The sequence below is a fragment of the Maniola jurtina genome, chromosome 13 (genome assembly GCF_905333055.1).
Source record: "Maniola jurtina chromosome 13, ilManJurt1.1, whole genome shotgun sequence".
NCBI lineage: Eukaryota > Metazoa > Arthropoda > Insecta > Lepidoptera > Nymphalidae > Maniola > Maniola jurtina.
Genome location: NC_060041.1, coordinates 5,947,169 through 5,971,096, shown reverse-complemented (window position 1 = coordinate 5,971,096; position 23,928 = coordinate 5,947,169). Strand labels below are relative to the sequence as shown.

At 40.1% G+C, this 23,928-nt stretch overlaps 1 protein-coding gene and 1 long non-coding RNA gene across 6 annotated transcripts in view; both read left to right on the top strand.

Annotated features, from left to right (window-relative positions):
• Positions 1-23,928, top strand: part of LOC123871404 — a 383,067-nt gene that overhangs the window by 267,550 nt on the left and 91,589 nt on the right. The gene's annotated exons all lie outside the window — the stretch shown is intronic.
• On the top strand, positions 1,213-23,776 carry LOC123871360 (citron rho-interacting kinase). 5 transcript variants are annotated; one of them, XM_045915125.1, is made up of 32 exons: positions 1,213-1,558; positions 1,810-1,907; positions 2,995-3,147; positions 3,604-3,800; positions 4,412-4,538; positions 5,915-6,030; positions 6,366-6,546; positions 6,991-7,126; positions 7,572-7,665; positions 8,195-8,377; positions 9,025-9,289; positions 10,179-10,244; positions 10,998-11,207; positions 11,448-11,564; positions 11,865-12,017; positions 12,503-12,763; positions 13,129-13,197; positions 13,994-14,241; positions 15,052-15,208; positions 16,273-16,374; positions 16,805-16,972; positions 17,349-17,558; positions 17,813-17,929; positions 18,378-18,484; positions 18,889-18,957; positions 19,049-19,105; positions 19,202-19,255; positions 20,128-20,272; positions 20,884-21,076; positions 21,446-21,711; positions 21,817-22,862; positions 23,020-23,776. In XM_045915125.1, the coding sequence occupies exons 1-32, from the start codon at positions 1,354-1,356 to the stop codon at positions 23,051-23,053; spliced, it is 5,604 nt and encodes a 1,867-aa protein (XP_045771081.1). In that variant the 5' UTR covers positions 1,213-1,353; the 3' UTR covers positions 23,054-23,776. The 5 variants fall into 5 exon arrangements, with proteins under 5 accessions (XP_045771081.1, XP_045771079.1, XP_045771082.1 ...); XM_045915123.1 differs by having other exon boundaries at positions 4,412-4,577; XM_045915126.1 differs by lacking the exon at positions 10,179-10,244 and having other exon boundaries at positions 4,412-4,577.

Genomic DNA, 23,928 nt, shown 5'->3' with positions numbered 1-23,928 from the left:
AACTAACAAGTGTAAATTAAAAATTTATAACACCCCCGACAAGTGAAGGTTACAGTAACTAGAAAAGAGCTGATAACTTTCAAACGGCTGAACCGATTTTCTTGGATTCTAAGAACACACTCGATCAAGCCACCTTTCAAACAATCGGTTCATTAGCTTAGGAGCTACGATGTCACAGACAGATACATAGATACAAAGTTACACAGATACACACGTCAAACTTATAACACCCCTCTTTTTGGATTGGGGTTAAAAATAAATGAAAGGAAGTAGGTAAAAAATACTATGTGATTTAAAATAACCGCCTTAAATTTAAGCGGGATCTCGTTTTTTTAACTGGCATTACAGCTCTGGATCCTAGCTTTTTAACACGTTTTAACTGCAACAGTATTCTTTCAAAATACTATTGAATCCATACTAATATTATAAATGCGAAAGTGTGTCTGTCAGTCTGTCTGCCGCCTTTTCACGGCCCAACAGTTTAAACGATTCTGACGAAATTTGGTACAGGGTTAGCTTATATCCCGGGGACGGATATAGGCTACTTTTTATCCCGGAAAATCAAAGAGATCCCACGGGATCTTTAAAAACCTAAATCTAAATTAGTACAGCATAAATGTGTCAGTTATATTTAGCACTAAGTAAGTATGTACAGTATTTGAGTAGGTAGGTAAACATGATAAATATACCTAATTGGATACATTGGATACATTGTAGCAAGCCTTTGGCCTATCAATGGTTTTTATGATTCTTTTTCGAAGTACAAACAGGAACGGCTTTCCGAAATTTCTCTTTCAGTTAAAATTAGATAAAACGCATATTATTTATTATAAATTAGATAAATAGCATGCTTGTCGGACTGTAGTAATTATTACGTACATACGTAGTTTATTTTACCGCTCTTTTTGATATTTCTCCTTTAGCTAGTGTAGCACCACCCTTATTTAGTACATTTTAAAAGATTTTAGCGCACACTTTTATACACGGATATCGTGCTTCTATGCTCCTTACGTCTACAATGGAGGTACTTTAATAATAAATAGATAGTACTGTAACTCCATATTCATGACTACGACTTGACAACAAGGCTCAAGCAAGGCTCAAAAGGACTAGAACCCAGAGCCGTAAAGTCAATTGGTAAAAAAAATACTTGACAGCTGTTGTGAGATGGCATTTCAGCTTGTCTCATTTATCTGTGGATTCGATTTTCAAATAAAAACGTTAAAAATACCGGACTGTTTGGGATCAAGTTGGGATGAAAAATAAATAAGAGTTAAACTGAATTTTGTAATTAATTAAAAACTTTAACAGAAAGACAATATGGATTGCGTTTGATCAATTGAGATTAGTAAGATGGAGCCTTCAAAAGAGGCTATTGCTGTTCGCGTCACGCGGTTAAACCGACAAATTTTGGGAAAAGTGACCAGTGGATCCAGTAAACTTTGTAAGAAAATAGACCGTGAATCGTTATTGGATGCTATAACAGTTTTATATGATGAGTGTAACGAAGATCCAGTCAAAAAATGTGATGAACTTGTGCGAATTTTCTTGGATAAATGTAAGTTAAGGTTGTCAAAGATAACACTTGGATACACCTGCTCCTATGGAATGTTCATTAAGATACTATAAATAGAACCGTTTTCATTCAGCATGGGAAAAACATTTTTATGAGCCCTTATTAAAAACTACTTTTTTCTTTTTTTATAACTGACAAAAATGTTTATTTGTAATTCAAATGTTTGTATTTATAATAATTAATGTCAAATATCAGTATAAAGAACCAAATTAAAATGATTGAAATTATTTTAGATCGAAGCACGCTAGCTGAGCTACGGAGGGCTAGAGTATGTGTGTCAGATTTTGAGACAATTCAAACGATTGGCCGTGGGCACTATGGAGAAGTACAAGTAAGTTTCATCTTAGGATCTATAAGCTACATATCCTAGTAGGTACCTCCGTTCTCCAAATCACTATTTATTTGTACTACTCTGCCACAATATTGACTATGCTATTATGAGAGATGCATAAGACAGAAGAAGCTAACAAGCAGGAGCAAAACATTTCTATGTTGCAAAGTTATTTATTAAAAAACATTAAAAAACTAAACATGTATCATTAGAAGAAGAGTATCACAAGAAATGTTTTCCCTAAATTATAAAGTTAGGTACAAAAGTTACACAAGAACTGTAAAGTAATAAATAGAATGAGTTAGGTAACACATTTTAGAATACTTTTCGACTCTTCTGATTTCTATTCTGAGATATAAATATTTACCTAAAGTGAGTTAAAACTTTGTACAGCTGTTGTTGGCACTAGTGTGTTCTGACTTTTGTGAGTTGCTGCCGTATTATGATAGGCTGACATTCTGCTCTCACTGATTTTTGTCTTGGTGTCAACAACTTTAACATCACTTGTAACCATTACAGCCTTCATTGTCCTAATATTCTTGCTTCAGTACTACATAGAAAGGGTCACATAGTGTTGGTGCCTAGTGCCCTATTTATAATTCTTTATTGCAAGAATATTAAATACCAGCAAGCACCACAATGCAACACCTTAGCTGTTTGGTGGGTAATAAAACTGCCGGTCAGGGCATAGAAGCCCCTAGTATTAGGGATTGGCTTAACTGACACTTTTTTTGCATAGACAATACATGTGGTGGGTGGTGATGAGAGCTCGCTTGTAAGTGTTTTCTATTATGGGTAAGTTTCCAGTAGAAAAGCCAGTCCTGGTATTAATATCATAATGATATCCAAAAATGGTGAGCTACTTAATCTTTCCTCTTCCATCTTGAAATGCACCTTCCTATAGTATATAATATAATAACACTTGAGGTATTGTTGGCGCAAAAACCTGATGCCCTTATGATAAACTGGCCACAACCATCAATAGATTGGCATACCTGGAAGGTTGGAAGAAAGAGCTTTGCCCAACTCCAAAAGAGCTTAGTCGGATTTTAAATAAATATAATGTCTAATACCTATTAATTTATAGATGGTACGGGAAAAGCAAACTGGAGATGTGTATGCTCTTAAAAGTGTTCGCAAAGATGAGGCACGTAAGAGAGTATCTGGAGCCGAGGACGAACGAGACATACTTGCTAATGGCACTGGACAATGGATACCACGATTACAATATGCCTTTCAGGTTACCTTTGTTCATTTTATGCTAATAATAAAATTGCTATTCCATTTTATTCCACCTGTTTCAGATAACTTTATGACTATCACACTAATATTACAATATTGCCTGCAATTTTTTTATATATTTGGCAGAAACTTTAGAAAATACATAAGTTTTTATAAATTGGTGTAAAATTAGTATGGTCCAAATAAACCAATCACCTTTATACTTAACTTAAATTATTTTTATAATAAAATAATAATATGTTTTGAATCCTATATTTATAGAAAGGAGTGCAATAATTATGAAAAAAAATGAAAGTCTTTATTTTCTTTTACATTGCCTTAAAAATAATATGATTTATCAACTAATCTAAAATGCATGGTAATATTTCATCATTTCCCATATTGCTTTAAACTTTAAATGTAACTTTTTTATGTACCATTTTACAGGGTAACTTTTTTATGTACCATTTTACAGGACAGCAGCAATCTATATCTAGTAATGGAGTTGTGTAATGGGGGTGATTTAGCGGGCTTGCTGGCGCGCCGTAACCATCCGTTGTCGGAGCGAGACGCGGCCTTCTACATCGCTGAAGTGGCACACGCGCTAAAAGCCCTGCACGCTATGGGCTATGTGCATCGAGATGTTAAACCGCAAAATATATTGCTAGACAGGTAAAACCATTCATCATTTTTGGCACACTACTTTAACACTTTGATTAAGGCAGTTTTTTTAAAAATAATAATAGGTGTTTGTTTCTGGTATACACATAAACAAAACCAGGCCGAGATGAACCTCTTGGTGATGTGCGAGCCACCAGCAGTTCCCGATCCCCTTCGATCTCATAAGGGAGAGATCAGAGAGAGATATAAGAATGAATAGTTTACGCGATGGGGAGACATTTGTTAACTTTGTGTTGCAGTGCTGTGCGAGCTAAATTACACTTTATTGCATCCCAACAAGTGACACTATTTATTTAAACGTCTTTGTGAAGTGAACCTTCTGAACCTGAAATTAAAAGTACCACTAAGAATTTTGAGATATCGTTTTGGCACGAAAAAAATGTGTGCAAACTTTATTGTTGTTAATGTTGTGTTGGTTGCAGTAAAACTTCTCAATTAGAATCATAAATCTATAAGACTTTATGATTGTAATTGAGAAGTTTTTAGAATCATAAGTCTTTTCTAAACAACTGTCCAATGAAGGAAACCATCTATTTCTGATAAAAAATAGTGGGCTTGAAACAACTGTTCCATTTGGCGGCCATTTTAACGTCACTTTGTAGATGCGGGCACGTGAAGCTGGGGGACTTCGGGTCGTGCGCGCGGCTGTCGGAGGGCGGTTGCGTGACGGGCGCGACGGCCGACTACGTGGCGCCCGAGCTCCTGGACGACTGCTCCGGCGCGCACACTGTGTGTCTCGAGTACTGCCGCCGGGCTAACACTGCCATTGTGGGTTCGCACGACACTAACGCTTGTACCTACTGGAGAGTTAACTCTTCTAAGGAGGACTTGACTTGTTACTAACTTAGCATAGGTTGTGGTAGAATTGCTTCTTGTCTTCTTCTGCAAGTAGACCGGTTTATGCACTTAAGTAGGCTGCAAATTCGGGTGGGAGCGGAGCAATGGAGGAACCGCGACGGCGATACGCTGATTTGCCATAATTTTTAACCCCCGACCCAAAAAGAGGGGTGTAATACGAGTTTGACGTGTGTTTCTACTATATGTGTATCTGTCTGTGGCATCGAAGCTCCTAAACTAATGAACCGATTTTAATTTAGTTTTTTTTTTGTTTGAGAGGTGGCTTGATCGAGAGTGTTCTTAGCTATAATCCAAAAAAATCAGTTCAGCCGTTTGAAAGTTATCAGCTCTTTTCTAGTTATTGTAACCTTCACTTGTCGGGGGTGTTATAAATTTTTAATTTACACTTGTTTAAAACGTCATAATCACAAACCTGTTTAGAATTATCGCTCGTCAAAAGCTTGCAAAGAATTTCTTTGATTAAGGCGAATATTTTTTAATATGATTAATTCTCTGTAATATGTACGGTTGTCATAGAATTCGAGTGTCTTTCCTCTTGAAAACAATATACCAATGCCCAATAGTGTATAATTATGAAAACGATATTATCCTGCTGCCTTAAGCTCAAATTTTTTTCTTGTTACTAGTGATGGTGGGATATTATTCCGCTAACAATCACCGTCCTCCACCGAAAATAGCGGTAGCTGACGAAAATATAACGGACTGTTGCGTATTTTATTTCGCTTCTGCTCATAGCTGCCCACCGAAAGTGCAGCTTTAGATGGTTTTGGTTCTTGGTCGTGTAAACCCTTCTTCCCGCTTGTTTGTTCTACTGTAGCCTTCCATGCTCACTTCAGAAGGCTTGTAAGCCGCCTACGTTGCAAAGGGCTTTCTGTAGCTTTTTGTAGTGATGCTGGTTTCTACTACGCTCGTGTATTATCCACGCAAATGCTACTGCACTTTAGATTGCTATGAACTAATTTGCAAATTGTTCTTTGTTGAAAATTTAATGGGCAGTTTTGCAATCGCCAAAATATCCAACTGAATAATCATCATCTCAGCTGTGGAGTTGATAGCACAGATTTCCTCTCAGAAAGGTTACGTCAGAGTACACCATGTCTAGTTTAGTGTGGATTGGCAGATTTAACACATCTATGAGAAGATTATTGAGATCTTATCATTATGGATAACTCTCAGGCATCCAAGTTTCCGGACAGACACACTTTCGCATTTATAATATTAGTATGGATAATGTTTCACTTTTGCAGTCGGCATGCGATTACTGGTCACTCGGTGTGGTGGCTTTTGAAATGGTGACGCTCAAGCGACCGTTCTCTTCCGATGACGATGACACCGTAGCGCAAATCTTAAGTAACATACAAAAGTAAGTATTATTGCACTTCAATTGGCAAACTATCGCAATACTTAAAGTACTAAAAATTATGTTGCATTTTTATAGTTAGATTCTAAATGCAAATTCGGCTGTCATAAATCCCAAACCTGATAGGTTAAGACCTACCTCATAGTAAGGTATGAGGACTCACAGTGCGTTCAAACGCATAGTGTAGGTTCCACCAATCAGATCATTGTTAATTGACGTGACACAGTCATCTGATTGGTGGAACCTACACTGCGTTCGAGCGCACTGTGGCGATTGTGAATACGGGTATTGAAGTATTTTTTAGTATAGCAAGGATCGTTTTACTTATATCATAACAGGTATGAAAGGGACTGCAACGCCGTGCCTCCATTTGAACCGCTACCCAACGGTCCTTCCAACACGTGGCGCGCACTAGTCAGTGGGTTGCTGCGAGTGTCTCCCTCGAGAAGATACAACTATCTCGACACACTGCAGCATCCCGCACTCGCGCATCTTGCCCTACACGCCATACGAGATCAGGTAACACACTATGCGCCATACGTGATCAGGTAACATGATACATTACGAGCCAAGTATCAGCCATACTTGATCAGGTAACGTGATGCACTACATGCCTTATAGGATTAGGTAAAATGATACGCTACGCGCCATACATGATTAGGCATCATGATGCACTACGCGCCATACGTAATCAGGCAACATAGTCACACTACGTGCCATACATGATCAAGTACCATGATACACTACGCACCATACGTGATCAGGTAACAAAATCCTATGTGCCATATATGATCAGGTAGCATGATACAATACAGGCTTTACATGTTTAGGTAACATAATACACTAGGCGCCATACGTGATCCGGTAACATGATACCTTAGGCGCCATAGATGATCAGGTAACATGATTGTGTATTTACAGATTTGGTACAAGCACACGTAAACAGATAAAATGTTGTTTTAGGTACCGCCATGGGTGCCACATCTACGTGGTCCTGAAGACGCCAGTTTCCTCCCAAGCCCAACCAGAGAGCCTTCTCCGCCTTCCGCTGCGCCCTTCCGAACAAGACCCCCTTTTGCTGGACATCTACCTTTTATTGGTGAGTTGGGCGAATTAAATTTTTTTTTCCGCTATAGTTCCTTAGTTAATTGTTAGCTTTTTACGTTTATTTTAGGAATTTCAGGAAAATTTACAGCGAAATATTAAAATAAGTTTCAGAAACTCTAATCACAGAAATTATAGATTTCCGTAGTTTCACTTTTTATTGCTATCGTTTAATCGCTTTTGATAGGCTGCAGAGTGCTGAGTTACTTTTAACACCACCATCCCTGAAAATCATTGTATTTCTTCTCAAACTAAACTCCATTTGGATTGTCTCACTACTTTTTGTCATGGTTTTGATTTCATTACAGAATATCAAATATGTATATTGTATACAGTATTACAAACCTAGAAGCTGTCTATTTTAGTGTTTGATACGTCCTCATTATTATTATTATGTTGTGACACTGTAAAATGTTTGATTTGTTCGTCAATTGCTTCAGGATATTCCTATGTGGCTCCAGATGAAAATGAAGACAGCAGTGGTGGATTCAATGCCTCACATGACTGTACAACTATTGATTTGGCCACATTCAAGTAAGTGTATTGAAGTAAAGTGAAATTCATTACAAATGTCCACTGAACCAAAACCACAGCTGCATTTATTTGAGCCATTCCACTCTAAAGACTTGAGACGTGTTGAGTTTGATACGAGTATGTGCTAAACTCTCAATGTTTTGTAGTTTAATATGCAAACATATACATTTTTTTTAAATGGCGCTTTAATTCACAAAATGGATATTTTTTGAGATAAGAGCCACTTAACACAGTTTTGTTTTTATTCTGTATTTTTTGTCACTCTTTGTATGACCCTTACCAATAGTAACATAGTAAGCGATAAAGCCACTAATTGTACCTACTTTGGTTTTTAAAGTTGATATTTTCATCATTCATTTTCTTTTGGTGTATAGTAAAGCATATTTTATCTAAAAAAGAAAAAGAAAACCCTGCTGAGTTTGTTCTGGCTCTTCTCAGACTTGGGCGCGTTTGGAATCCTCGTAGCTTTAGTTTTAAGTTTACGTAGTTAATTATCACCACTATATCATTTTTCAAATCGAAAAAACAGGTCTGCGGAGAAGCTAGCTGCGATGCGTGGTCGCGAAGTCGCGTCGCTTCAGAGCAAGCTCGCGGCGGCCGAGGCGGCCACCAACGCGGCGGTGGAGAAAGCGCGGCGCCACGCCGACGCCGACGCCGAGACGCGGCGGGCCAAGCTGCAGGCCGAGATCACTGCGCTCTCGCTGCAGAACAAGTAACGACTTACGCACACTTGACGATGGGACTGCAGAGGATTTTAAATTTATCAATAGAATTTAAAGTCTGTTCGCTAACATAGTGTTGCTACCTAACTTATACCTAAATATAGTATTCTATTTTATTCTTAGAATAGGAAACATTTATTGAACAAACAGCAAAATAATAAGTGCGCCTGTGGGTGAAGCGACACTATGTTAGTGCTCCAGTGAAAACTGTGTTGCAATGATTCTAGGTCTATACCGAGTATTGAAACATATACCTTATTTTGATTGGATAAATATTAAATTCAATTGATAAATTTAAAATTCAATTGATAAATTTACAATACTGCGCAGGCCCTAAATCTCCATTTGATCATTGTAAACTAAATATCCATGTTTATTTTGAGATACGTCGTTATTTTACCATAATCGTCCAGTTGGTAATCAGTCTATGTATCTAATCTATCTTTAGTGTACCTATTCTTCTTTCTTTACAATCTCTACAACTGCTACTGGTAGAGATTTCAAGTGAATCCCTGTCCATTTTTTAAGTGTTACAACTTTTTGATACAAATAACAAAACAATAGATCTCAAGTTCTACTAAACTGTGGTATTAACATAAATAAAAGTTAAAATACATAATTCTTTTTGACATCGCAGGCGTCTCGAGCGCCAAATAGAAGTGGAAAAGGAGGAGCGCATGGCTTTGCAGCGCACCAACCAAGAGTTACGGTCAGGCATCGCCGAGCGGACCAACCAAGAGCTAAGAGCCGTACAGAATCAGGCCTCTGAGCTGCAAGCCGAAAGGGACCTGTTAAAGAGTGATCTAGCCAGGGTCGAGGCGAGGATGAAGGAGGTCCAAGTGGAGTGTTCTAGTGCTGTAGCAGCGGCGGATAATGCTCGAGCCCAACATAAACATTACAAGGTAAGCTGAAGTCTTACAAAGCTCTGGTACATTCTGGTGGCAGTATGTTATCGGAATCCTAATGTAATCGACTTCCAATCTACTTGCACGAAACGTTTTTGCTCAATGTTTCTCAGTTTGGTGTGGGCTTCTCAGACCAAGGCATGTGAATAGCCATCCAGGCAAGCGCGAGCCAACTTAAACCTCTTATTTTCCAAATGAGTATCATTGACGTCAAGTGTTAGCCTATCTTGCAATAAAAATAAAAAAAAAACTTCGTCGCTAGACGATCACCTTAATATTCAAATAAAAATATTTTCTATTTCCGAAGATTATACTCACACCTCAAAAGTACACTATAATTAAATATTGATATGATAACCAAGGGATAGCAAAACGAATTCCTTAAAAATCTAGAACGCCTTGGTGGTCTTTCCTGGTGCTGAATTTTCTTGTGACATGCTTGCTCAATTGCTGGCTATTGAAAAAAACTTTTTTATTTCAACTAAGCACGTTAAATCGTTAGGCTACGTTTGCGTCAGCGCAAGCGATTACGGTAAAATGACAGCTACAATGTCACGATAGCAATTACCACTGATTGGTTGACGCTCGCTCACTTTTGATCATACAGTGCAGTGTTGCAACAAGAATACATTAATTCAGCCAATCACAACAATTGAGATTGTAATAATGATTGATGCAGTATTAGAATGTATCAACTCTAAACTCAAACCTAACGAAAGGACATACATAATTAAGTTTATTGTCACCAAAGCTCAGGTATCCTAGCTTATCTTGAGCTTATCCTAACAAATCGTATTTGTCGTACAACCCTAGTGGATAAGCAGCCTTTCCTTTTATTATTGATCACCCATCAGTTTATGCCACTATTGATGTAAGTTTTATGCAGGACGTTATACAACACGTGCAAGATTTACGCCACAGATGGCTTACGGAAATAAATGTGAAGCCTATTGTAAGTGTATTAGATACGGTAGTTAGATTGTTTTCTTTTATGTACATTCGTAGTATTTTGTATATTTATGGCCAAGATTTATGGTAGATGTTTCAACATTGTAGGTGCAGTAGATAAGATTCTATAAATCACTATGAAATTGTTTATTTGGCAATATAGTAGTAGTATGTAGGTTTTATGAAAATACAAAGTTTTGGCGGCATAATTGTATCCCGTAGTGCGCTTAATACGTTCGTCTACATACTGATTTAGCAGTCGCGTCCCCCGCTTCCTCTTTGTGGCGGCAGATTTAACTAATTATTTTGCAAACATAGTGTAGTTAGTGCAAGCTTAATGCTTATAATTTATATGATATGTAGGTGTACTATATATATACTTTGAGTAAAATAGCTGTAGCATTAAGATGAGAAAATTATTTATTTTATTAATAGAACAAGTTAGTTTATTTAAGGATAAATACGTCAGTTATATTTTTTGCATGATACTTATATTGTGTGTAGTTTCATCCACAACATTATACTATTGAAAGTTTTTTAACTTTATTCCAATCCATACTTCACTTTGTGTAGTGGGAACTCTAAAATAACTTACGGCGTCACTTCAAATCCATAAAACATTGACTTGCTCAGATTTTAGATATAGTTAAAACGAGACAGGTATATCAGAGTTATAACTCTGTCTCGTTTTAACTTTAAGTCTGAGCAAAGTCAAAGTACACTATAAACCTCCGCCTAAATTTTTGAGTACTCTTAGGACACAGTAGCAAAAGAGCGCGCAATACGTCGTCAAACGCTGAGCGGGGGCGAGGCGGACGGAGCGCGTGTAGCCACGGCCGAGGCGAACGCGGCTCGTGAGCAAAGAGCGCGCCGCGAGGCAGAGGCGCGCCTCGCCTCGGCCGAACAGGAGGTTATCCAGCTACGGGCTCACGTCGAACAGTTGAAGGAGCAGTTGAACAGCGCAAAGGTAGGGTTGTTAGGCTTTACGACTATATAGTTGACACGGTAGCAAAAAAGCGTACCATTACAGCGTCAAATAATAAGTGGGGGCCATGTTGGATTTGTGATGATTTCACTTTGTATCAATCGACGATTAATTAATAAATTATGAATTTTGTGTGGGAGCTAGTGCTCCCAATTCGCAATCCATACCAAAATCCATATTACAAATATTGGAGTTTTTTACTAACTGTGCTATTTTTTGTAGGAGTCTGTATGTGACAAGGAGCGCGTTTATGCTACAACGAGCCAGCAGCTGAGCGAAACGCAAGTACAGTTGGCGCAAGAGCGCATGCGCTGCTCCTCATTGGCGGCACAAGTTCAGGTATCTTACTGAAACTTTGCTCTCAGCGCTTGTTTGTTTGTATACAAATCTCCTAAATCAATTGTAGTGAGATGTAGTTCACAGTGCTCAGGGTAGGAGAATACCAAATTTTATTCCAAGACACCATCTCGTCGTGGTCTTTGAAATATTAATGTGACATGATAACGGGTCTATTTATAACAATTACAGTTTTTAGTACTTGTCCCACTAAACCAGGTTTTGAGATGAATTTTTTGGTATAATCCCACAATATTCTGATGGAAATGTCTCGACTGTTTGGCTGACTACGCCTGTGTGTAGGAGTTGGAAAAGGGAGTGAACGAGGCAGCGCAGCGAGAGGCGGCGCTGGAGGAGCAGAGCGCGCGCACTGAGGCGCGCCTGCAGCAGCGCCTCGAGGCGGCCGAGGCGCGCGCCGCCGCTGCGCTACGAGACGATGCGAGGCACAGGGAAAAGGTAAACAATAGACTATAAATGTGTAAACTGACTCGGACTCACATTTTTTGCCGGAATATGCCCGGCTAGTTACAGACCCGTGGTCCTTATTGATTCGGAAGAAGCGATCGAAATTAGTTGTTACATGAAAATTCAAAACAATGGTCGAATGCTGTCCCCAGCGAAAAAGATGCGACCAACAAGTACCGTCAGGAGATGATTTGGAGCCTCCTCCCCTCCAACCTCAGTCCCCCCTCAAGCCTTGCGTAACACGCAGTTTGCTTAGCGCCGCGTGTACGAGCCCATACATAAGGATCCCAGACAGGTCATGCATATTGTTTACACGCTAAAATAAACAATACACATTGAGGCCTTATTGTATTATTATTATATATAAAATTATTGAAACTAAACTAATTCGACAAGTCCCAAAATAATACTATCCCTTTCACAATAGACCCTATCTAAAAAGATAGCACTGTTAAATTAAACATTGCATTATACAGGTGAACACATTAGAGCAGCTTGTTCGTCAGCTCGAGCGAGAAGTGAGCGCTTTGGAGAACCGCTCGTGCACGCGTTGTGTGAGCAAACCTGAGGGCGCCGTGAAGGCCCAGGTCACCTGTAGTACCAACACTGAGGAGCCAGAGGAAGCTGACGCCAACAGAGACAACAGGAGCGATACTGAGAGCGTGACGGACGCACACGTGCACGCGCATGTTTCCGTGCTGAAGGAGCAGTTGGAACGCGCTGAGGCACAGTTACAGGTAAGTTATCTCTACTAGCATTCCTAGAAATTGTATGAATGCGAAAGTATATTTCTCTTTTCGTTTGGCCTTCCGATTTACTTAATTTTTTGCATGGATGACAAATTCATAACATAATCCATTTTTGTCTCGGAAAATCACACACACCCATACAAACACACACACAGGCACGCTCGCACGCGCATTCGCACGCGCGCACACAAACATACACGCACACACACATAGGCAGCGCGGTTGTTTATATCACGATTTATTAAACCCGCGTTTCATTGCCATCGCACTATGTCTGCTACAACCGCGCGACAATCGCGATCGTGTGAAAATTGTATGTTTTATAAACAATGACTATTTGCTTTTCTTTGAAGGCCCGAGCTGAGGAAATAGCGGCACTACGTCAAGAAACCCGAGCTGCTAACTTAGCGAGATGGCGCAAGGTAAATATTGTTTATGACCCATCCAAACGCTAATACGATGACCTTTACTCACAAAAAAAAAAGATTCCGACGAATTGAGAACCTCCTCCTTTAAGCTTAATGAACATGTTTGAGTGAAATAACGGGAGTTGTCAAGCTCATCTTCTTAGCACTGGACAGGATAAATTGACGAGCTGGCAAACAAGACTTAGTAATAACATTTTTGATCAAATTCCTTTTTTTCCTTTAAACTTTTTTTCAAGCAAAACAGTCTAAAACTCTGCTAAACCTAAGTTCATGAGTTCACTGAATACAACTCTGAAGTCATTTCCAAACAAAACAGCCTAAAACTATGAAAATTACCAGCCAGCCACTAGTTGTAAGTTGTAATAACCGGTATTGTCTTGAAGCTACAAATAGCCAGGATTTATATTAACCTTTTTAAACTTTTTCAAAAAGGGAGTTGTGTTTTTCTACCTATGTACACCGAAATCTCCGAGATTTCTGAACCGATTTGCGTAATTTTTTTTAAATCGATAGAGGAAATTTGTGACATTGTTTCATAAAAAAATTGGATTCCAACTCCTCAATCCTAATGCTGCAGGGGATCTGACCAATCCACGCGGGCGAAGCTGCGGGCATCAGCTAGTGGTCAATATAACCGATACGTAGTTCTAAATGATTTTGTTATGAACGGTTGTAACTGTAGCTGTATTGTATATATCTTAATTTGATTGATTAAGATAAAATATGAATTGATAAACTTAAAATCCTCTGCCGTCCCTTAAAATATTCTTCTCTTATTCTTTTGTTTTAGGAAAAAGAGTTCAATGACTTATCTCTGGACGCTAAGATAACAGCGAGAGAACTAAAGCGAGTGGAAGAGCGCCTGGCGTCGGCGCTCGAAGCGCGGAGATCCGCGGAAGAGAAGGCGGGGTTGGTCCACAAGGAGATCACTACGATAAAGCCGCAGTACGAACAAACCAAGAAGGAGGTCGAGAAGTTGAAGGAACAGGTGGATAAGTTACAGAAGACTAACCAAGTCCTACAGGCGGAGGTTGACAGGTGAGTAAACAATTTCTTTCATCATCACCATCAAACTGATAGACGTCCACTGACAGCGTAGGTCTCCTGTAGGAATTTCCACACGTCACGGTCTTGCGCCGCCTGAATACAGCGGCGGCTTGATGTCGTCTGTCCACATTAGTCGAGCGTCTTCCAACGATGCATTTTCCGGTACGATTATACCCATTCCAGCACTTTGGGAAGTCCCATACCCAGGGCTCCGTGTCTATCGGCTTTTCAAACTATGCAGTGCCCTGCCCATAGTCATTTCAGCTTTGTAACCTGTTGAGCTATGTCGGTTACTCTAATTCTCATATGGTTTTTTGCATTTGTTTATTTTATATCTTCCTTCTTTTACATGTCACTGCAAAAACTAGGTGCTCCCCTTTTTTGTATTTGTACAAAGACAGAAAGTTGTGACAATATAGAGAAAAAGAAAGAAAAAGTGGAAAGGAATAGTTTTCGTTAGATTCGTACCTAACAGTCAGTTCGTACCTAAAAACCTTCAGTTCCCGAAATTCGTCATACAAATAGACTGTTCTGACTGCCTCTTAGAGCTAGAAACTGGTTCAGCTCTATAAGTAACACTTTTCAGAAACTAAGAAAGATTTTTTAATAATCTACAGAAGATAATATTAAAATTATAAAAAAAGATTGAGAAGGAATTATTGTATTGATTGTACTACAGGGATCAGAAACTGAGGTTATATTAAAGGGCTAAGTTTTTGAGTTGAAACAGTTTTGATGAAGGGTGCGTTGTAATGTTATATAAATATTTTGAAAACTTTTTGTTACATAACCGTGAACCAGGTCGCGGAACGACATACGCAAACTGAAGAGTGAAGTGCAGTACAGCGAGAAGCGCAGGCTGCACGCCGAGGAGCAAGAAGAGTTGTCGTCGCGGGAGCGAGCGCAGCTCCGGGACGAGCTGGCGCCGCTCCGCGCGCAGAACAACGACTTGGTACAAGTAAGCATCCTTATTTATTCGCGTCCTCATTCATTCCGTGACAAAACAGTTTTAACTGAACAATGGATTCCTGCATGTAGTATCTTTAGGTTGTTTATTTTTTCTGTCCTGAATGCCTGACACACGATTTTTTGTAAACAAACGATTACAACACACAGTGACTAACACCTCGATCACCACTTAACGAACTTCACTTGGATTATGAACGTGGTTACGGTGTGTTAATACTGTAGGGCGGAATAAAGTGTTAATTATTATTATTATTCAGCGAAATAAAAGTGTCTAGAAATATCTTATGACATAAAAATCGTGTACGCAGCAATCTAGCCAACCCAACGTTAATGTTCATTTTGTACAGTCTGATCGTATGTTTAATACAACCAGACATTCTAGTATCATAGGAGTAGATGATCTCATCTACTTCTATGTTCGGTATTTCATGACCGTGTCCGCGAGTTAACTTAACACGAATAAAGAAATAATTAATAATAAATCGTAGTAAAAATTGAGTAAATACTATGATGGATCTCTGGCGTCGCGGAACAAAGTCTGTTGGGAACAAACCCGCACTTTGGCCCAAGCCCGCGCAGCTTCAGACAGGCACGGCGTGGGGACAGCGCATTAGGCTCGCTATGGCGGCCGACTTGCTCGAACAACGATGCGGAGCCGTAGACGCTGCTCTCATTACGCTACAGGCGCACTTGGCTACGGTATTTAATAATTTTGTTAAACCTTACGCCGCGTCCACGCTAGTAAAAAATTGCGTCGTGTTCGGCGAAAATGATTGTGTTGAACATTTTTCTATGGAACCGTCGCACTCTGCGTACAGTACGTATTTTCAACAGTCGGCCACATATTGGACGACGCACCGAACAGAATTACTCCTCTATTTATAGTTAAAAATCAGCCAACAGGCAGTCAGTCGCAAACTATGTGCCTCGTGAAACCGTGCTCTAAAGACCTTTGAATTCACTAAGTTGAGGAAGATAAAATATCAGACGCGGCGAAGAAATTAAAAAGCTTCATTTTCATATTTGGATATGTACGGAAAATTTTGGTTTCAGAATAACAAAGCGTTACAAGAAGCGTGTAGTTTGCTGGAGGAACAGCTCACAGATCTGGAGAAGCTTGCGGATCTTCACGAACTTAAGAACAAAGATCTAGAGGTATTTATTACTGAATAAAAAATATTATATTTCCCTAGCCCTAGAAATATGGAATAATAGAATGAAAATACTTTTTCTACAACTGTTATACACAACAGATAATAGGCATTATCACGGCGACCTACACACAATTTCAATACACATATTAGATCTGTTTCTGTTACATACACATCTGCAATTGGCGAAGCAAAAACATTTGCCATACACATATTGCAAGTGTATTTTGATGACTCAATACCTCACGACACATTGAGTTAAATCGTATGATATTGTATGATCAGGAAAACTACCAACACCCGACTTGAGGGGATGAAACTACATCCAGATCAGCGTGCTACCCATGCATAAGCGTACCGTTCTGCAAATGTGTGTCTACCTTAACGTAATTCGTAAAGTACCTGTTGTCCAGACGTATTCGTTGTTTGTATAGAGTGAAATGACTCGCATACGGAGTGAGTTGGAATCATGTCGGAGCCGCTTGGCGGAGGCCGAGCGCCAGCGCGCGGAGCGGGCGGCGGCCGCGGCGCTCGCCGAGCAGCGCGGCGACGAGGCTCGCGAGCAACTCAAGATGGCCAACTCGCATCTTCAAATTCTGCGTGTAAGTTTTCATTTCTCTCCAGCTATTTTTAACAATTTTAAGTTAAACAGCAATCAAAACTTTTAGTAAAATATGACCACAGTACATTCAGTAACTTTTGGAGAATCTACGTAGAGATAATGGAGAGTGGAGACCTAATTTGAGCTGATCATTAAATATCGACGCACCAAAGGCTTGGTTCGCATAAAGACTCTGGAAATATGTCGTCAGAAAGTGCCAAACAGAATGAAATTTTAGTAACTTTTGAAAATGAATGTAATTTTCAGCATCAGTATCTTATTTATCTAATCGCCACCAATCTAATACAATTTCTCATTCATCAAGCCCTAATCAGAAACAATCAGATCTTTTCTTTAAACCCCCTATGTATTGATAGGAGCGCCTGGACAACCGGGAGTCTCTCCTGGCGGAACTAGAAGGGCGCGTGGCGAAGCTGGAGAGCGAGTTGGCTTCGCGCGACGCGGCGCTCGGCAACGCGGGACGACGCGTCCGCGACCTGCAGGAGGAGTGCGCCGCGCTGCGCACGCGCGCGCACCACCACCACTCGCAGGCGCTGCAGCTGCAGGCCAGTCTCGCCGAGGCGCAGGTAATTAGTCGCTGGAGAACGAGCTGGCTTCGCGCGACGCGGCTCCCCAAAGCTAAAACCAAAAGCTGCAGGATACTGCACTCCTAAGCCGTGGGGATTTAGAAACCATTGATGGTGATTCGATATTTATTTAGGCTATAAACATAAGGATTAAAAATTCCAGTATTTAGCCTATCTTGATTTTTGGTCACCAAATGTTGGGCAAAAAATTAGTCCTTCGAAGTGAATACTACAAATGCAGTGGTGTGGTGCAGGAGGAGGCGGAGGCGGCGCGCGAGGCGCACGCGGCGGCGGCGGCGTGGTGGCGCACGCGCGAGACCAAGGCCGACGCCACGCTGCGCCAGCAGGCCAAGCTCATCGACTTCCTGCAGGTAACACGTCCACAACCAGTAACCCTAGCCGAAAACTTTCATCATCGTCATCAATCATCCATAGCCGGCCCACGTGCCCAGTGGCCTTCTCTCAGTCAGGGCCAGAATGGGAAAGGTGTAGGCCATAGTCCGCCATGCTGGCCCAGTGTGAACTGGCAGACTTTGAGAACATTATCGAGAACTCCCAGGCATGCAGGTTTACTGACTATATTTTCCTTCACAGTCAAAGCAAATGATATTAATTAATTGCTTAAAACACACACAACTCCGAAAAATCAGAGGTGTGTGCCCGAGTTCGAACTCCGAATTAAAGGCCAACAACTTAACTAATAGGCTTTCATATGCCTTACATATTACAACTATTAGTAAAGATAACAATAATTCCGAGTTGATGTAATGTTGTTAAAAAGTTGTGTGAAATTCTCAAAATATATTAATGTCAATCCAGGCCAAAGTAGAAGAAGCAGGCCGGAAAAAATGCTCGCTAAGTAACAAATTGTTCGGTCGGTCAGGTCGCCGCACCGCCGCCTCGCCGCCCTTACTGAGAGTCAACAGGTAAAGTGTTCTAGAAACATATTAATTACTTAATCATGACGTCGTCCATATGGATTTAGGTTTGTTTAAAAATCTCACAGGAATTCTTTGATTTTCCGGAATAAAAGTAGCCTATGTCTATCTACAGAATGCAAGCTACCTCTGTACCAAATAGATGATATCTACGATTTCGTCCACGTGGATTTAGGTTTTTAAAATCCTGTGGGACAAAAAGTAACCTATGCCTGCCCCCGTGATGTAACTAGTCTATTCGCTTAGATACAGTCGCCTCTATTGTATCTCTGTAGCTTGTCAAAATCGGTTAGACTGATCACTGGTAACACTTTTGCATTTATTATAGTAAGTATGGAAGTATAGTTTTCGTCCTGTAAATCTCAGACATTAATTACAATCCGCCTTTACAGAGAACTACGTGAGGAAGTCGAACGATTGCGAGCTAAACTCGCTGCAGCAAATGCTAACGGAGAAGCCAAGTATGTTAGATATTTGCGTTTATTCTATATTCACATACGTACATATAATATGTAAGATGGTAATTTGGTCATAAAATATATCTTATTTCAGTTTCATGCCAACACCGAGGCGAGAGAGAAAGGAGAAACCAAAGATAATTGTGAATGGGTAATAATTTATATATTTTTGAGTAATTTATTTTCAATCCTCCTCAATATGTACAGAGCCTATCAAAGAAATTACCTTACAAACTTTTATTTGCAGTGCTTTTGACATTGACACGCCAGATGGGAATGATGATTCTTTATTGATAATATGGTAAGCAATCGTATTTTTTTTACTGTATTTCAACTGCATACTATCAACCACATACTTAAAACTCCAGCCGGTTTTCATTCTTATACTAAATTCATCGAATTAAAAATTTATAGAAGGGCTATTCCGAATAAAACTCGTATCTCAAAACGGTCAAGCGCCTTTATGGAAAGCACGTAATTTTGTTTTGCTTGCTTAATTAAGCAGCTTGATGCACTCATCAACCATCTTCAGCCAGCAAGAGACACTTCCATTTCATATCTGATCGTCCTTACTTATGTAGGTGGTCAATCAAAATGGCAACCGTCATTCCTTCAGATCTGACATTTCGCGTCTTGCGCCGTATATAAGTACAGTAGTACTTTTATACAAAAACATCCGCTCTGCTGTCGAGTACATTTTTGCAAAGAACAACCAGCAAGTTATTTGCTTGTTCTTAAGAGGGCTCGCTCCGTTACTCGTTTCATACAATCGTAGTTCCAATTTCATTTGAATATTAAGCAACCAAAGTCCATGAAATTTTGCAGACATATTCTAGAAACTAATATCTACACGTGTCTGTGGTTTTCCAGATTTCTGTTAAAATATTCGGTTTCAAAGTTACGCGGTCTTAATAATTTTCATACAAATCTTTGAGCCCCTGTAATTTTAAAACTACATATTTTTAGAAAAATCTAAAACACCACAGACACAGATATTAGTTTCTAGAATATGTCTGCAAAATTTCATGGACTTTGGTTGCTTAATATTGAAATGAAATTGGAACTACGATTGTATGAAACGAGTGGAAACGAGTGACGGAGAGAGTCCTGTTAAGTATGAAGGGCGTTTTGAATCGGTGATAAATCGAAAACATTTTAACGTGTTTTTCGCAGGTCGGACGGGTCCCGCGAGCGCATGCAAGCGCGCGCGGCGGAGAGCACGCTGCTGCTGCGACACGGCGAGCGCGAGATGCGCGCGCGCCTCGTGGCGGCCGAGGCGCGCGACTTGCCGCACAACGAGGCTAACAGAGCCTTTACTGTAACTATACTTATTTTTTACTTACTTACTAGTTTTCTATTAAGTTTTTCCCCTGCGAAGTTAAGAAATAAATTCACTTTAACATTATAAATGCGATGTAATGCTAATGCAGTGTGTCTGATTTTTGGTTACCTCGACGTTGGTACAGAAATACCTTACATCCCGGAGAAAGACACTTTTTATTCCCGAAAATCGAAGCGTTCTCACGGAATCTTCAAAAATCTAAGCCCACGCGAATGAAGGTTCAACTTGCAGGCATAAGCTAATGTTTGTATGTTTGAGCAAATACGATAGAGAGTTTTACGGCTCAACTTTGCTCGTTACGTACGATAACTTTCTATTTTCTTTAATATAAATGTATGAGCTTTGCCTACGTGGAGATATATAAAATCTTTGCAATTTTTTCGCCTACTTGCTTGTAAACTGAATAAAGCAAAACATTCACGTACGTCGGGACCAAAGTAGTAGATGATATAGTAGAGATCTTATTGATCTCTACTATATCATTGACAATAAAATTAACATGATACAAAACTTGATTTTCTCAGTTTGACCAACAATTGCTCATCATCACTTTCACTTAGCTCATTGATAAATTTCTTATACAATAGATAAAGTTGGAAAACTCTGATCACGATGCCGAAGCAATAGCCGTTTGCTCCACAATAGCGGCGCGCACCGAGTGGCTCAACAAGCTCGCGCCGGCCAGCAGCCCGGGTGCAGGCTATGAGCCGCCCGCGCTGCTGCGCACGCGGCTGCAACCTGCCACTGCGCTCTACGTCGCGCCCAACGTACTCGCTATAGGTACGCATCAGGCACGATTAATGCGGTATGGCCGCAAGTATATGCTGGTAAATTATGAAAATGCGAAAGACCTGAATAAGATGTCCCGGACTACAATTGGCTCCCGGAATACGAATTATGATATTGTAGTCCAGGTGACATAAGCTACATTTTGTGCAAATAGCACTAATACGATGGACCGTCAAAAAATAGGTAATACCTAGGTATCTCTGAATAATCTCATTGAGTGGTTTGTCAAATGAAAGAAGAAAAATTCTGAGTTTTCATAAATATTATACAATACTAAAATATAACGAGCAACAGAAAGATAGAATAATCAGGTGTTAGTTTTAAACTTTTTCTTGTTAGATAAATGGTTTATTTATTTAGGTTGTTTGGATGGTTTACACTCGCTGCGCGGTCCAATTCGCATAGAGTGGGAGGGCGACGTGTCGCCGCCGCGGCGCTCGGAGTCGTGCGCGGTGCAGGCGGCGGCGGCGGCGGCGGGGCGCGCGCTGCTCGTGTGCGGTGGCCTGCTGGCGCACACCAGCCTGCTGGCGCTGGGCTCGGCGCTGCGGCGTGCCACCTCGCTGCGACCGGTCGTCACGCTCGCCAGGGTTCAACTGCCTGACTCTACTGCACCGCACTTAGTAAAGGTACGGCCACAGGATACTAACTAAGAAAGCGACGCTCAAGTCACGGGATACCCAAGAATCGTCCTCCGTCGCTTTCTCTGTCATGAATGTATTCTTTTTTTGCAGGGAATTGCAGATGTTAAGGAAGGCCATTGCGCGGCCGTCGCCTGCGGTCGCCGAGTGTTCCTCTTACGCTTCGACGCAGCGAATGCAGAGTTCAAGATTGCGCGCTCTCTCACTGTCGACCGCGCGCCTTACGCTTTGCTTCTAACCCAAAACGTTATTTACATCGCGGGAGAGAAGCCCTTGAAAGTTAACTTGCCCTCGGGAACGCTCGAGGCCTTTGCCATGGATGAACCCGTTGTCGCCGCTGCGTTCAAAAAGCATTCCGCGCCCAAAGCGATTGTACAAATTCGAAGCAAACCCGTTGAAATACTGCTCTGTTATGATGAATGTGGAGTATTCGTCGATGGAAATGGAAAGCGAACACGGAACGAAGACCCTATGTGGAGCACGGCCGTACACGCCTGGGAATACGTCAGCCCCTTCCTCTACGCCGTGGGAGAAGACCGGGTCACGATTATTTATATCCACGACGACACATACAGAGCACCGCCTTGTACATGCGACTCTACCTCTTTAGCTTCATCGGCGTCTGAATGTTACCAACCTGATATATTTAACTATAAGTGCAAAGAGCCCTTGTTATTAGGAACAGCGCCGAACGGTATTATCATAAAGTCAAAGGTAGACGATGAATATAAAGTATCGATCATCGAAGGCAAGTCAGCATTTAAGAGCATGGGCACTTCATTAGATTCGTTAGCAACTATATCGGATTCGAAAGGTTCTTCGACTTCGGACCTCGCTCAATCTTCAACCGATTTAGCGCCCCAAGACGTGTCTCAAGAGAGCGTAGAGTTGACTACAGGGTTTTTAGCCGATATACGGAAAAGAGCTCAGCAACTACGAGCGAAACATCGTGAAGAGAGGTCGGCAGATGATGTGATCAAAGAAATTTTGACTACAGAAGTTGGTTTAAAGCGAACTTCAAATGGGAGGAGATCCCCTGCTGTGATATCAGAGTTCGATTCTGATTCCGAGTCTGAGAGTGAGGAGGGGACCGGGTCCACTAAATGTACAGCGGATTTATGCGCTGAAATGTTTTCAAGGCAAGTTCGCTTCCAATAAATAGACTACATACCAAAAGTAGTCCTTAGATCTTGTCCTAACAAATATATGAATACACGGTTGCAAATCCCTAGTCCTTAGTAATCTTAATCAAAGTTATTTATATAATTCACACCCTTAACCTTTTATTTCTTGCAGACGTAAGTATTTTACTTTAAAATTAGAAATGTGAAACGATGGAATTCGGGTTAAAATGATACTCGTGAAAACCATTTACAGAAAACAAAATGGATTTTCATGATCACTCCAAGTCCATTTCTGCAAGGACAATCAAAATTCATGACCAATGCAGTGACAATCTATCATCATCAAACATTATTGATGTAGGGATATTTCAATAAGTATTTATAATAAGTATTTGTGTCTGTGCGGTGTATGGATGGAAATAAAAGTTCGTACAATCAAAAGCCTTGTTAAAATAAAGGATATTATGTGTATTTGCTGGTACCATGTACTTATTGGATATTTTATCATAATTGCTAGCAAGTTTCTTGTACGATTAAGTATGTAAATGTGTTATTTATTTGTATAATTTACCTACATAGTTATTAGTGACTGACGCAATTTGTACTTAAGTTATGATTAGTTCTCCTGAATCGACATTACACTCTGAAATTACTAAAATACATAGTAATAATTTTGAGACATGACTTTTAATTATTTTAATTTTTCATATTGCATACGATTACGAAATGTAGGTATACATTTTAGTTAGAAATATTTTTACTTGCCTTTCGAAAATTATTATACTAACCAACTTTACTGTGATTTGATAAACACTTTTAATTTGTTTAACTACGTAAGTTTTAATAATTATGATACGTACTGAATATTATTATAAGACATGTTTGCCTAATATTATACCTACTATAATAATAATTATTACATAATAAAATATTTTTAACAAATATTGTTTTTTTTAATTGTCTGTTAAAATACCGGTCAAGTGCGAGTCGAACTCGGCCCGAAGGATTTTGTGTCGAAGAAATTACATTTTTTAAGGTCTGCCCGCGAAATTCAAATTTAATTTGGTTTTTTGCAATTTGT